The 12,312-nt window shown below is 38.3% G+C and overlaps 1 protein-coding gene across 1 annotated transcript; it reads left to right on the top strand.

Annotated features, from left to right (window-relative positions):
• The first annotated feature begins 1,221 nt into the window (after positions 1-1,221).
• ccz1 (CCZ1 homolog, vacuolar protein trafficking and biogenesis associated) lies at positions 1,222-11,815 on the top strand. Its single transcript, XM_053341205.1, has 17 exons — positions 1,222-1,360; positions 3,851-3,923; positions 4,012-4,108; positions 4,231-4,328; positions 4,655-4,748; positions 4,877-4,957; positions 5,054-5,101; positions 5,214-5,297; positions 5,997-6,172; positions 6,810-6,891; positions 7,001-7,062; positions 8,165-8,276; positions 8,633-8,666; positions 8,852-8,969; positions 10,054-10,212; positions 11,001-11,128; positions 11,252-11,815. The coding sequence occupies exons 2-17, from the start codon at positions 3,910-3,912 to the stop codon at positions 11,305-11,307; spliced, it is 1,443 nt and encodes a 480-aa protein (XP_053197180.1). The 5' UTR covers positions 1,222-1,360; positions 3,851-3,909; the 3' UTR covers positions 11,308-11,815.
• Positions 11,816-12,312: the final 497 nt, after the last annotated feature.

Here is a 12,312-nt window from a genome sequence, read left to right as displayed (position 1 = left end):
ATTTCTAATTGCAAAAAGCTGTATATTTACTTTTGGATTGTTTCTTTCCCGCTTGGAAGTCAAAATTTGATATGAAGTCCTTTAAATCCAGTTACTAGGTGCGGACTAAAGTTGGTGACAATGTGGCTCATGAATACATAAAATGTATTATAGGTCATCAATTAAAATATTCTTAATAAAGTAATTTTAAGCTTGTATTAGCTTGCTAAGCCTATTAAAGGGATTGAATTTTTTCTATAAAGAAAAGATTGCTTAATGAAGATTGGTGTGAGAGTACGTCTGTGGTAAATTTTAAGCAATGGACTGAATGTGAGATTTAAGTAACTGAAGACCAGAGGCTCTCAATAAACCTTTTTCCATTTGACATTTTGACATGTCGCAGTAGGAAAAGCACAGATATATTCCATTTAGCTGCTTCAGTTTCAGCATCCTGATATTGTACATGCTGGCTACTGTCATGTCATGGCTAATGTTATAAATGTTATCAGTAACACTTGGGCTTTTCCAGCTATAAGTCCAAATATCTGTGTGAAAAAGACCTATATCACTTTCAGATGAAACGTAGACTGTCTGCCAGCTGCAATTGCCCTGCACATGAAATAGAAGAAACGTCAGTGACAGTTGACCTAATGTTTATTATTCATCACTCATAACTACTCTAAAGACCTAGGTTTAAATTGTCTTATTAGATACCTCAAAATCTTTGGCGTGAAAGACTGGATAGATTAATAATGTTATGATAGGCAGCGACTGAAGCAATATCCTTCAGAATATCATGTGTCAATGTCACCAAATAGGTTACAGGACAGGGTTGCAGGGGGATGTAATCGAGAAGAAACAAGACCAGGCTCAGGACAAAGTGAAATTGTTGACCAAAGAATGTTTTAGCTCATTTAAGATGAATTATGGTGGGAATTTGATGAGATGTCAGCAGTAACCACCAATGATACATGAAAAACATTCCTTGTTTGTCCAGGTTTTCCTCTTCACTCTTTTGTACCATGTGCAGTTTTAACAAATCATTGTTTTACACCCAAAACTAAACTCATACAATTACAAAATACATGTGCAGTAGTGTATTCACTCAGTTAAAATGTGTTACTCATTTAATATACTGAATTTATCAACTACAGTATAGTTGATATAGTTACTATACTGTATCAGAGTCGGAACCCTTGTCGGAACCTTTGTTTCGAGCAGTTTAACTTGTGACACCGCGCTGTCAAAAGCAGGAAGTTAATAATGTAAAGTATAATGCGGCATCTCCTTTCATTGATCTCATTTCCTCGTCGTTTTTTACCTTTATTTACGCACTCCACAGCCACGGACAGCTGCACAGAGGGGGTCGGTGTTCGGTAAGGTGAGTGTTGCCGTCGTGTTGTTCTCGGTTCACTGAGTTTTTTTCATCTCTGAATCTCAGCGAGCACAACTCTGCAGCTAGCAGAGCCAGCTATCAGCTAACTGTTCACACTGACTTAACGCTGAGTGGTTAAACTAGCTCACTGAGGGAGCCACAGTTAAATAATGATGTAGAAAAACACATGAACTTGAAGCTAGTGTTTAAATACACCGACTCAGCTTACTTACACCGGCTAAAAATAGCTTTATGTCCACAGTGACAGCGACAAAATGTAAAGCAAGTAGCAAAACAAATGCACCTAATACTATAAAACAAAAACGACAACACACTGTCACTTTATTCATTTTACTGAACTGTTAATGATTGAATTTAGAACCCCACTTGAATTAACCCTAACCCTATTTTGAGTCGTATCCGACTTATAAACATTAAGAAATGTGCACATACATTTACATTTAATTTAATTTGCACGCACATAAGATTGCATCAAATCCAGATAATAACAGTAACAGTTAGTACAGTCATAGTTAACGCAGTTAGTATGCCTTAAAGATTTCTATTTAAAGATATCTGATTTTGTCACCTCTTTTCTCTGTTTATTATTATGACTTTTGCCCTTTGTCCTGATCCCATGTTAACTGTATCTTTATCTTTCTTTCACTATGATGTCTAATTGCTTTTTGTGTTATTGTCACATGATGTTAGTGACACCTTAAAATGTTATGGTAGACATATGATAACTTCATGTAATCTTATAGTTATGGTTTAACATCATAACACTGTAGAAAGTAGTTGGACCAGCGAAGCATTAAAACATTGTTCATAATGTTAACTGAGTAAAATTTAAAAGGCCCATTTTTTAAAATGAGTAATGGTTTTTTTCTTATGTGCAATCTCCTGTGAGACCTTACACTCAGTTGACAGTTTATTTAGTTCTCCTAGCTAAAACCTCTCACTATCTCTTTCCCTTCAGTATAGAAAGAGCTGTGTATAAAACAGATATAGCCGTTTAACACATGGACTGATGACACATGAATCAACCTCTTTTAAATGATGGAAAGAGGAAATTGTTGGTCCATTCTATACTGTCCATACTGTATCCCTGCAGTATTTATAGGCCATGTAAGTTTATTTGTATTGCACATTTCGGCAAAGAGGCAATTCCAAGTGCTTCACATAATACATTCAAAACATATACACACAAACACATATCCAAAAGCCTGATGAGCTGTTAAATACATACAAACCAAATCCAGTGATACTGTAAAATTACCAGAAAACACAATTACTGGAACGAGATCATTCATGAGACCACACGTCTCATCCTTCTTTAAAGACTGTTTCAAATTGAGTTTAAAATGACACCATTCATGATCCATTTTAAACTCTGCGAGACTGACTCCCTGATTAGAAATAGACACCTGCTCAAATATAGTTCAGTGTATATAGACTGTGGTGGCCCACCATGGTCTAATGTGTGCCACCACAGTTTCATAGTGAGCCAAACATGTCTGTACACTCTCCAAAATGTTCAGCAAAGCATCTCTCCCTGTACAAGAGCTGCTACTCTGCCCTGTTGAACTAGTTGAAGTTGGATAATCACTTTTGCTTTCTTTGTTTCAGAGCTGAAATATGGACATTAGTCTTTTTTTTTGATGGTTTCAATCAGTCAATCAATCAATCTTTATTTGTATAGCGCCAAATCACAACAGAGTTATCTCAAGGCACTTTACACATAGAGCAGGTTCTAAACCGAACTCTTCAGGTTTTAACTTTAAAGAGACCCAACATTCCCACATGAGCAACAATGGCAAGAAAAAACTCCCTTTTAACAGGAAGTAACCTCAGAACCAGACTCAGAGTGGGCGGCCATCTGCCTCGACCGGTTTGTTTGGAACATTTATGAACTAGTAAAATTGATTTCCCATGCTTTGTAGATGTGTCATCACCATTCATACCTATACAACCAGTAGTTAAAATACTAAAGCACAATGTGGGTTTTTTAAAAATAGATATAACCTCTTAATTTTACAGAGTGCACCAGAATGATGCATTTGACTTAAAAATGTGCCCCCAGACCTCCCTAGATGGTTGGACTGATGTCCCACCACCACAGTCTCTCAGATGTCTGTGGGAAACACTGGTTAACCCATATGCACCCTAAGTTACTGAGCCAGAAGGTTATAATTTTCAGTTGAAGGAAGAAATGTTATGAAATTAATCGCTTTAATCACTTTGGAGGGCATAGATTGATAGATTGTGTTGAATTGTATTGTCTTTTACTGATAATTTAAATTAATACCTGAATGTATATTTTATGGTTCAATATTTGAAGTATTTTTCCCACCACTTCATAAATATCTTACATTCCTCCAACCTCAATCTGATGCACATTAACTGCACTCAGTGTGCCTGGAAATTGAGTTATTGTTATTATCTCTATGTGTGTCATGTTACTCTGTGTGATGTTCATTTGTCTTCATTCTGCAGGCCCACGGCATGCCAACCAAACTGTCTTTGCAGAGGAAATCCAGACACAAGTTACACTAATGCTGATGATTAGGTAAAGCACTGATGATGTAAGACTGTAACCTGAGAGAGATCTACACATGTTTATCTGTTTATCAGCTCTCTCTTTGTGTCTGATACAGTCCCAGAATGGCATCAGGAATGCAAGAGAAACAGTACACACCATCCCTGCTCAGTTTTTTCATTTATAATCCCACATTTGGACCTCGGGAAGGAGAGGTGAGAATGACTCCCAGATAGAGAGAAGCACATAATTTACACCTGAACACTGTAGTTAATATTGCAAAACAAGTTTGTCTGGGGCGGGATTAAATTGTTAATGCAAGGTGTATTTTTTTCAGGAAGAGAAGAAGATTTTGTTTTACCACCCCAGTGATGTGGAGAAGAACGAGAAGATCCGAAATGTGGGCCTTTGTGAAGCCATTGTACAGTTCACCAGGTAGAGAGCTGCTGTAGCTGAAACAGAAGCTGCTAGCTGCTAGCTGCTAACATTGTGACCCCTGACATGTTCCAGAATGGGTGACCTGTGTTTATTTAACCTCTCAATAGACTTTAAAAGGCTTCTGGCATAATTTAAAGGTGTCGAGCATTTCTTCATAAAAATCTTTTGCAATTCTTTGAACTTGAGGCTTATCGGAATAGGGAAATGATGCAATAAGGTACACGCTAATGCACGTCTAATGTCTGTAAAAGTGTAAAACAGGGAGCTGATCGTCTTGTTTAGGTGTGTCTCATCTCTTCACGGTTGTGTTTCCTTTGTTCCAGGACCTTCTGTCCAACAAAACCAGCTAAATCCCTGCACACACAGAAGAACCGGCAGTTTTTCTTTGAACCTGAGGACAGTTTCTGGATAGTCATGGTATGTTAAATGCTTCCACGTACATAATTTCAGTATTGTTGAACTTTTTGTTAAGACTTTATTGACTTGTTTTTGGGAATGTAATTTAACTTCACCTTCCTAATCATTAATTTGTGATTCTTCCTCAGGTGGTTCGAAACCCAATGATAGAGAAACCAAACAAAGATGGTAAACCTCCCACGGTAGAATATCAGGAAGAAGAGATACTTGTAAGTGCTGAGATATATTCATCAACATCATTATTTCTTTCCTTTTTAATATTTTCAATTTTAAGTTTTACTTACTATGACTCATTGATTCTGTAGGACACTGTTTATGGTGCGGTGGTAAGACAATGCTACAGTATGTACAAGGTGAGTTTCAGTATGTTTTGGATCTGTGGTCCATCTAACAAATGAGTAATGACACCCTTAATGTACTTGTGTGGTCAAACCTTGTAATTGATTTATTTTGCTTTTGTTGCAGCTCTTCAACGGCACATTTGGCAGAGCAATGGAAGCAGGCGGAGTGGAGCTGCTCATCCAGAAGCTTGAAAAGTTCTTCTACAGGGTAAAAATCTGTCTGTGATGACAGTTAAATATTTGTATTGTGTTGTTCCAGTACACTCCATCGTTTTTCTTCGCACGCTGAACATATATTTGCCTTTCGTTGACATCATGATTCATTTCCATGTAATAAAAAGTCAGTCAAGCCTTAAAGTAAATGTTATCACAAGGGGTCTGCCTATATACCCAGTGTTTATGCTGTGGATGATGTTTGAACATACACTGACTGTTTTTATTTCGTTGCGAAGTTGTTAGTAGGATGTTTGCGGTCATGCCTGATTTCCTGATCGGTCGAGACCATCTGTCTTCACTTCATGCTGCTGTCACCTCGTCTTTACATCAACACTTATGTAAAAGTATATAGAGATTCATTTCTAATCAGGGAATACCATTTTTAGGTTTACACAGGCTTCCCTGACCACTCTGTAACCCAATGACAGAGAGAGAGAGAGGTGGTGGTGTGTGTATCAGAGGTTGAATGTCAGTGACTCCACAGTGAGTCAGTCAGACTCCGGCTCTTACTCTGTTTTCTTTATTGCACTGTAAGCAAGCACTTGTAGACGAGTAAACTAACCCCTTACTCCTTTCCTTCTCCTGTGTCTCCTGGGGTTTTTTTTGGGCTTTCGTGTGTGCGTGCGTGTGTGTGTGTGTGTGTGTGTGTGTGTGTGTGTGTGTTCATGTGTGGGCATGCTGGGGTTTCCAGTATCTGCAGACTCTCCACTTGCAGTCCTGCGACCTGCTGGACGTATTTGGAGGCATCAGCTTCTTCCCGCTGGACAAGATGACGTACCTGAAGATCCAGTCGTTTGTCAACAGAGTGGAGGAGAGCCTCAGCCTGATCAAATACACAGCCTTCTTGTACAATGACCAGCTAATCTGGTACACACCCAGCTCTTTAAAGCTTTGCTCTCATCTGTGAAATCCACCATTGTATCAAAGTTGGTTAATGATGTGATACCACAGGGGTTATTAGATCCTTTTTATACAGTGAATTTTAACATATCATATATATATATACACACACAAGCATGTACTGCAACCTTATACCAGGGTAAAGTGGTAGCATCGGCACCTACAAAACACATCATGGCATGCTGGGTAGACACAGGTGGCATTAAACATGACCTGTAATCCTCTTTGTGGTTTATGTGCTCCCTGACATGCCACTCGCCTTTTAATTGCGCCGTCAGACACCCGTCTCAGTGTGTGAGCACCAGGGGGATTGCACGATTGCTAATGAAATTACACGAGCCGAGTGATCTTTTGTTGTGAACTGTCACAACAGGAGAGCTGTTTTTAATTACTGTTCAAATTAAGTGGCTGCATCATCTGATTTCAGGCTCTGCCATGGACTATTCATTGTAGTGTGTGTATAGCTGTGCTAAAAAGTAATCACCGCCAGGAGTCACCTTGTTTTAACATCTGGCTCATGATGCGAAAACTCAATTTAAAGGACACAGAAAATGATCTTTGTAGTCTATGTTGTGAAGTGTGAAAGTTGAACTCTGCGCTGCAGGAGCGGACTGGAACAAGACGACATGAAGATCCTGTACAAGTACCTGACCACCTCGCTGTTCCCCAGACACTCTGAACCAGAGGTGAGGGCGGTTTTGGTGTCAGGTTAAACACTTGATCTCGAACTTCTTGAACATCAGATGGATGTTGTGAAAACTTCCCCTTTTTTCATTCTTTCTCATCTCGCTCTAGCTGGCTGGCAGGGACTCTCCTCTGAGGCCGGAGGTTGCAGGGAATCTGTTGCACTATGGAAGGTAAGTCCCTGCACCCCTGTATCTGTATATTCCTCAACAAAAGGCAGGATAGAGACAGAGCAGTTGACTCTGCATTTTTTTCACAGTTATATATATATCACTAATTAATGTCATGGCTAATATGACAGTGAAGTATTGTCAGTTAGGCAGAAAGTGTATTCAGTTCTGTTAGACACTCTGCATCTGTGAAGGCTTATACATGCATGCATGTGCCTCTGCCAGCATCATGTGATTTTAACCCCACGGATAGTAATGAGCTTCGCTTGCAGTCAAATTCGATACGGAGGTGACTCCCTTGACTAACACTTTGTATTCAGGCAGGAGAGCAGGGAGTAGAGTGTTACTACGGCCTCAGGAAAAATCCCCTATCAATTCAGTTTGTGTACATATGTAAGAGTTTACTCAGCGATTTCTCACAGTCTGTGTTCATGCTTGAGGTAAAAATTGCCTGAAGGTGAAGCAGAAGCCGCTACAGTAGTTCAACACTGACTCCTGGTGATCTATCTATATATGCACTAGAACAAGATGATTAATCTGTAAAGGCCAGAACAAATAGTTTGATAAAGTAAGCCATCGTACATGATGAATGTACTAAGCGGCACACTTCCAATAAAAATGGTTCCATTTCTTGCAACATGGCATCCTTGGAATCCAGCGTATGAACAGCGCAACAGTGAATTCCTTGTTCGCAGTCTGTCGTCTTATCTTTCAGATCAATCGTGGAGGAATGAACAACCTCTGATCTATTTCAGAACAGAATAAATTATTTTCCGTCCGCCTCACATTTCAGTCAGAGATATTTTAACTACTTGCGATGTTGTGAAATTTGATATTGGTGCTCAGAGGATGATTCCCATCTATTTTGGTAATGTCCTGACTCTTCCTTGATGTCAAAGTGTCCCTGTGAGCAGCATCAGTATATGACATGGCATAAATATAATAAACAGACTTCCTAGAAAGTATTGGTGAATATTCATGCTTCCTAGGTGATTGATTCATAAAGCTGTACGTAAAGCTCAAATAAAAGCAAAATGATGAGAATTGTGTTAGTTTTGTCCTCCATATTGCTGGGTGTAACAAATGTTTCTTCTGTTCTTTCCAGATTTTTGACAGGACCGGCCAATCTTAAAGATCCAGAGGCCAAATTCCGATTTCCTAAAATATTTGTCAGCGCTGAGGACGGCTATGAGGAACTGCACCTGATCGTCTATAAGGTGAGATTGAGTAAATATGATCTGCTGTGTGGTGAAAGTGTGTAGACTTAATCTGGTGATTCATTCATACACATACAGTTATTTTTAATGTATTAAAATAGCTGGAAGTGGTTATTCATTCATCTAGGATGCTTTTTATAATCTGTGACTGGAGGATTTGACTTTTCATATATGAACAATAGATTTACTATGAATTGTGCCTCTCTCTATCAAACGATATGGATTTTTTGGGATTAAACAGCTAAATTTTAAAATAATGAAGTACATTCCATGATGCTTATGATCACATTAATGTAATTTCCAACCTGTGTGACCTTGATTCTGCATTTAACCCTCGCTGATCTGATCTTTTCCAGGCGATGAGTGCCGCAGCTTGCTTTATGATCAGTGGTAAGTGTCCACCCACCTACTTATTTGATGGTGTTTACTTAGTTTCATTAAATATAGTTATTACTTTTGGTATTTTATAATATTTTGACCATTTCATTGTGCATTCAAAGCTTAAATATCACTTTTTTTAAAACAACGCATGCCCCAGAATCGCTGACTTTCTACTTTCCACCATTTCTTTACAGCTTCTGTGGAGCTGACGAGAGAGTTCTGTGAGCAGCTGGATGGATTGGTGGGCCCTCAGCTCACCTTGCTGGCATCAGATATATGTGAACAGTTCACTATCAACCGCAGGATATCGGGGTCAGTTGAGAATCCACTAATCTCCTAATTCACAGTTTGCTGTGAAGTCAGTGTCTTCTGGTTTCAGTCTCTTCTACTTCTGCTTTAATATGTGTGTCACTTTACTGAGGTACTAAGGTAGTGAACTTAAAGTAGTAACCCTGCAGTAAGAGGTGCATGCATCTATAAAATGTCAAAAATTGTCTCCTCACCTCACATTTGAGAAGTTTTATTTACAGATTGAGTCATTTAAGTCAGCTTTTCTATTGACTATTAGCATATTAATGAATTAGTTGATTGACAGAAAAAAATCTGCAACTATTTTGATAAGTCATTTTTCAATTAAATTCCAGATTCTCTATTGGGAAACTTTGCAATTGTGAACTAATTAGTAAATTGATTTCAATGCTTTTAATAAAGGCAAAGACTGCTTCCAGAGTATTATAGAGAAGCACAGAGAATATTGTGAAAGCACAGGAAACAATATCAGAAATGATTTACATCCTTTTAACTATCAGTGTGTGATGATAACATTTTCCTCCACAGTTTAGTACAGTTTAGTACTGTATGTCTGTGGTGATTAACGTAGCCATGTCGCTTGTCATCAGTTGGCAGTCAGTCCTTTGTATTAACATCGCCTGGCTGGCAGTGAGAGAGGAGAGTCTGATCTCACTGGATATCATCATGGCACTACTTAGAGGTAACTCAAGCAGTGTTGCTTTAAAGACTGGCATCCAGGCCTGCTCTCCTTTAACCCCACCAGTTAGCTTCAGATTCATCCTCACCCGTAATCCAAGACCCGGACTACCTGACCCGCACAATTTGATGGGCTCCTTTTTTAATCACTCTAGTGAAGAATCGACTAAATAAATAAACACCGCCCCAAATTCCTCAGCTGGCATTCAGGTCTGTGTCCTGATTTGGCCTGGCAAAACTGTAAATAATTAGATGGAGCATAGATGTTGTACGGCTGGTGTTCTCTCAGAGATGTTAGTATAGTGCTATTCTCAGCCCTTAAAGTGACTGCAGGTGATACTTCCCTTGCTTAATTTTTTATTTACTTGTTTATTTAAAGTGTCTTTTCTTGTGTTGTGTGTTCATTCAGTCCAGAGAAGGAGCCCCAGTTTAAGTTCATCTACTTCAACCACATGAACCTGGCAGAGAAGAGCACCATCCACATGAGGAAGACCGCCAGTGTGTGCCTCACTTCAGTTCATCCTGACCTCATGAAGATCCTGGGAGACATCAACTGTGACTTTGCCAGGTACAGCAGAGAGAACATTAGCTTAGTAAAATTATATTTATTTTTTACCAGAAGCCTCCGGACATTTGTTGAAAGAGTTTTTTTCTTTTAACATCAGCAGGCTAAGCTCGGTGACATTGTTGACCTTTACAGTTGAAAAAAAAAAGTTGAAAGAAAATTGATTAGTTATAGAGTTATAGCTACAGAAAGGTCTTTGGTAAGTGTTTGGTGTGTTACCCTCCAAACAGCAGCTGTACAGTTTTTTTCAGATTTCACAAACCCTGATATTTCAGCAAAGAAAATGTGTAAAACTCATATACAGCAGATATTAGCACAGTTGTGTCATTTTCATAGATAATATGATTCTCTTGGGAACTCACTTTCCTTTGTAGTAGTCATGAGATTGTGATCATGTGAAAGTCCCTATTTCAGTCTGTGGAACATGCAGTGGCACTGACATTCATAGCATTTATTCCAGTATCAATATCAGTTCCTTTTTTGTTCCCACAGGTGGTGTTTAGATTGTTACCATTGCACACTCAAAACACACTCACAGTGCTATTTGCTTAATTAAATTGTAGGTAATTACATGTGATTCCCTGCTGCTTTTTAGCATTAACTAGGCTAAAAACCTAAAAATAATATATGACACAAACCTTTCAAAGTTAAATAATGACTTTTTTTAAATGAAGTTTTGTGGTTTGTATAGGCAAAGACATAATCTTAGAAATAGAGTTGATTGGTCTGTTATATATATGTGATAGTGGCCTTTGTGTGATAATGCTCTGTTCTTTGTATCTACCTCCCAGGGTTGATGAAGATGAAGAAATCATTGTAAAAGCTATGACAGACTACTGGGTAGTCGGCAAGAAGTCAGACCAGAGAGAGCTGTACGTGATCTTGAATCAGAAGAACGCCAATCTGATTGAAGTGAACGGTATGTCTCCACCACCTGGCAATGAGTAAAAATCCATGTCATCACCATCACAGTAGACAATCTGCCTCGATATTTAATCTCCCCCTTCACCCTTTATGCCCTTTTGTCTTTTCTCTACTACAGAGGAGGTTAAGAGGCTTTGTGCGACGCAGTTCAACAACATCTTCTTCTTGGATTGATGGAGCGGACAGACAGAGACTTTTCCACCACACTAAAAACTGTCAGTGTTGCAGGGTATCATGACAGCATCAGCGTAATGCAATAATTGCATTGTAAAATTAAAAAAAACAAAAAAACAATTAAAGGCTTTCTCACCAAGTTTTTTTTTTTTTATTATTTAACCTATAAAATTGTAATTTTCTCCTGTAATTAAGTGTAAAAATCCAGATTTTTACTGTACATGTACTTTATTTTCTGTCATTTTCTTTGTACATACTTGTAGGGTTTTAACATGTTCATTTTGATTTCTTACAAAATTACAGTTTGTTCATGCTTTTTTTTTTTTCAATGAACATATCATGACTGTCTCAAATTAATTTAAAAACTGACATGCACAGAACAGTCTACTCCAGGTTTCTTTGATGATCAGTGATAGTTTTAAATAAGATGCCATCATGTCAAAAGAATTGTGGTTTGTAAACTACTCCACTAACTTTAAATAAATTAAGAAGTACTTTTACTTGCCAGTAGTCGTGTCTTTTTGTTACCGAAGCCTCATCGTTTTGGTGACTCACATGGTCCTCCTTTCATTGACTTTTTGTAAAGGTGTCCAGAATTTCTACCAGCGTTGCCATTCTTTTGGTATGTTTTCAATATGGGTGATATCTATCCATGCATCAACATTACAGAGCAAAATTAACTTCCAAGAGCTTTGATTTATATATAAATTGTATCCCAACCCATATTACAACAGTCCATATTTATTATAATAGAGACTGGCACTGCCTAGCCTTGTAATTTGAAGCAGAAGAGACACATTTTATGTCATATCTATTAGGAAAAATACATATTGTTGTCATGTGAGGGCAAAAACCAAAAACCAAAATCAGTAGAAAGGTCACAAATTGTTAGTGACGCTTCTTATTTTAGACCAATCACAGCTGTCGACACAAAAGTCTGGAGAGAAGAACCAATCAGAGCTATTCATTCGTGTCCGAATTTCAGCCAATCAGCGTCAGTTTACG

The sequence above is a fragment of the Scomber japonicus genome, chromosome 20 (genome assembly GCF_027409825.1).
Source record: "Scomber japonicus isolate fScoJap1 chromosome 20, fScoJap1.pri, whole genome shotgun sequence".
NCBI lineage: Eukaryota > Metazoa > Chordata > Actinopteri > Scombriformes > Scombridae > Scomber > Scomber japonicus.
The sequence above is the reverse complement of the archived record's forward strand: the minus strand, read 5'-3'. Positions and strand labels throughout refer to the sequence as shown.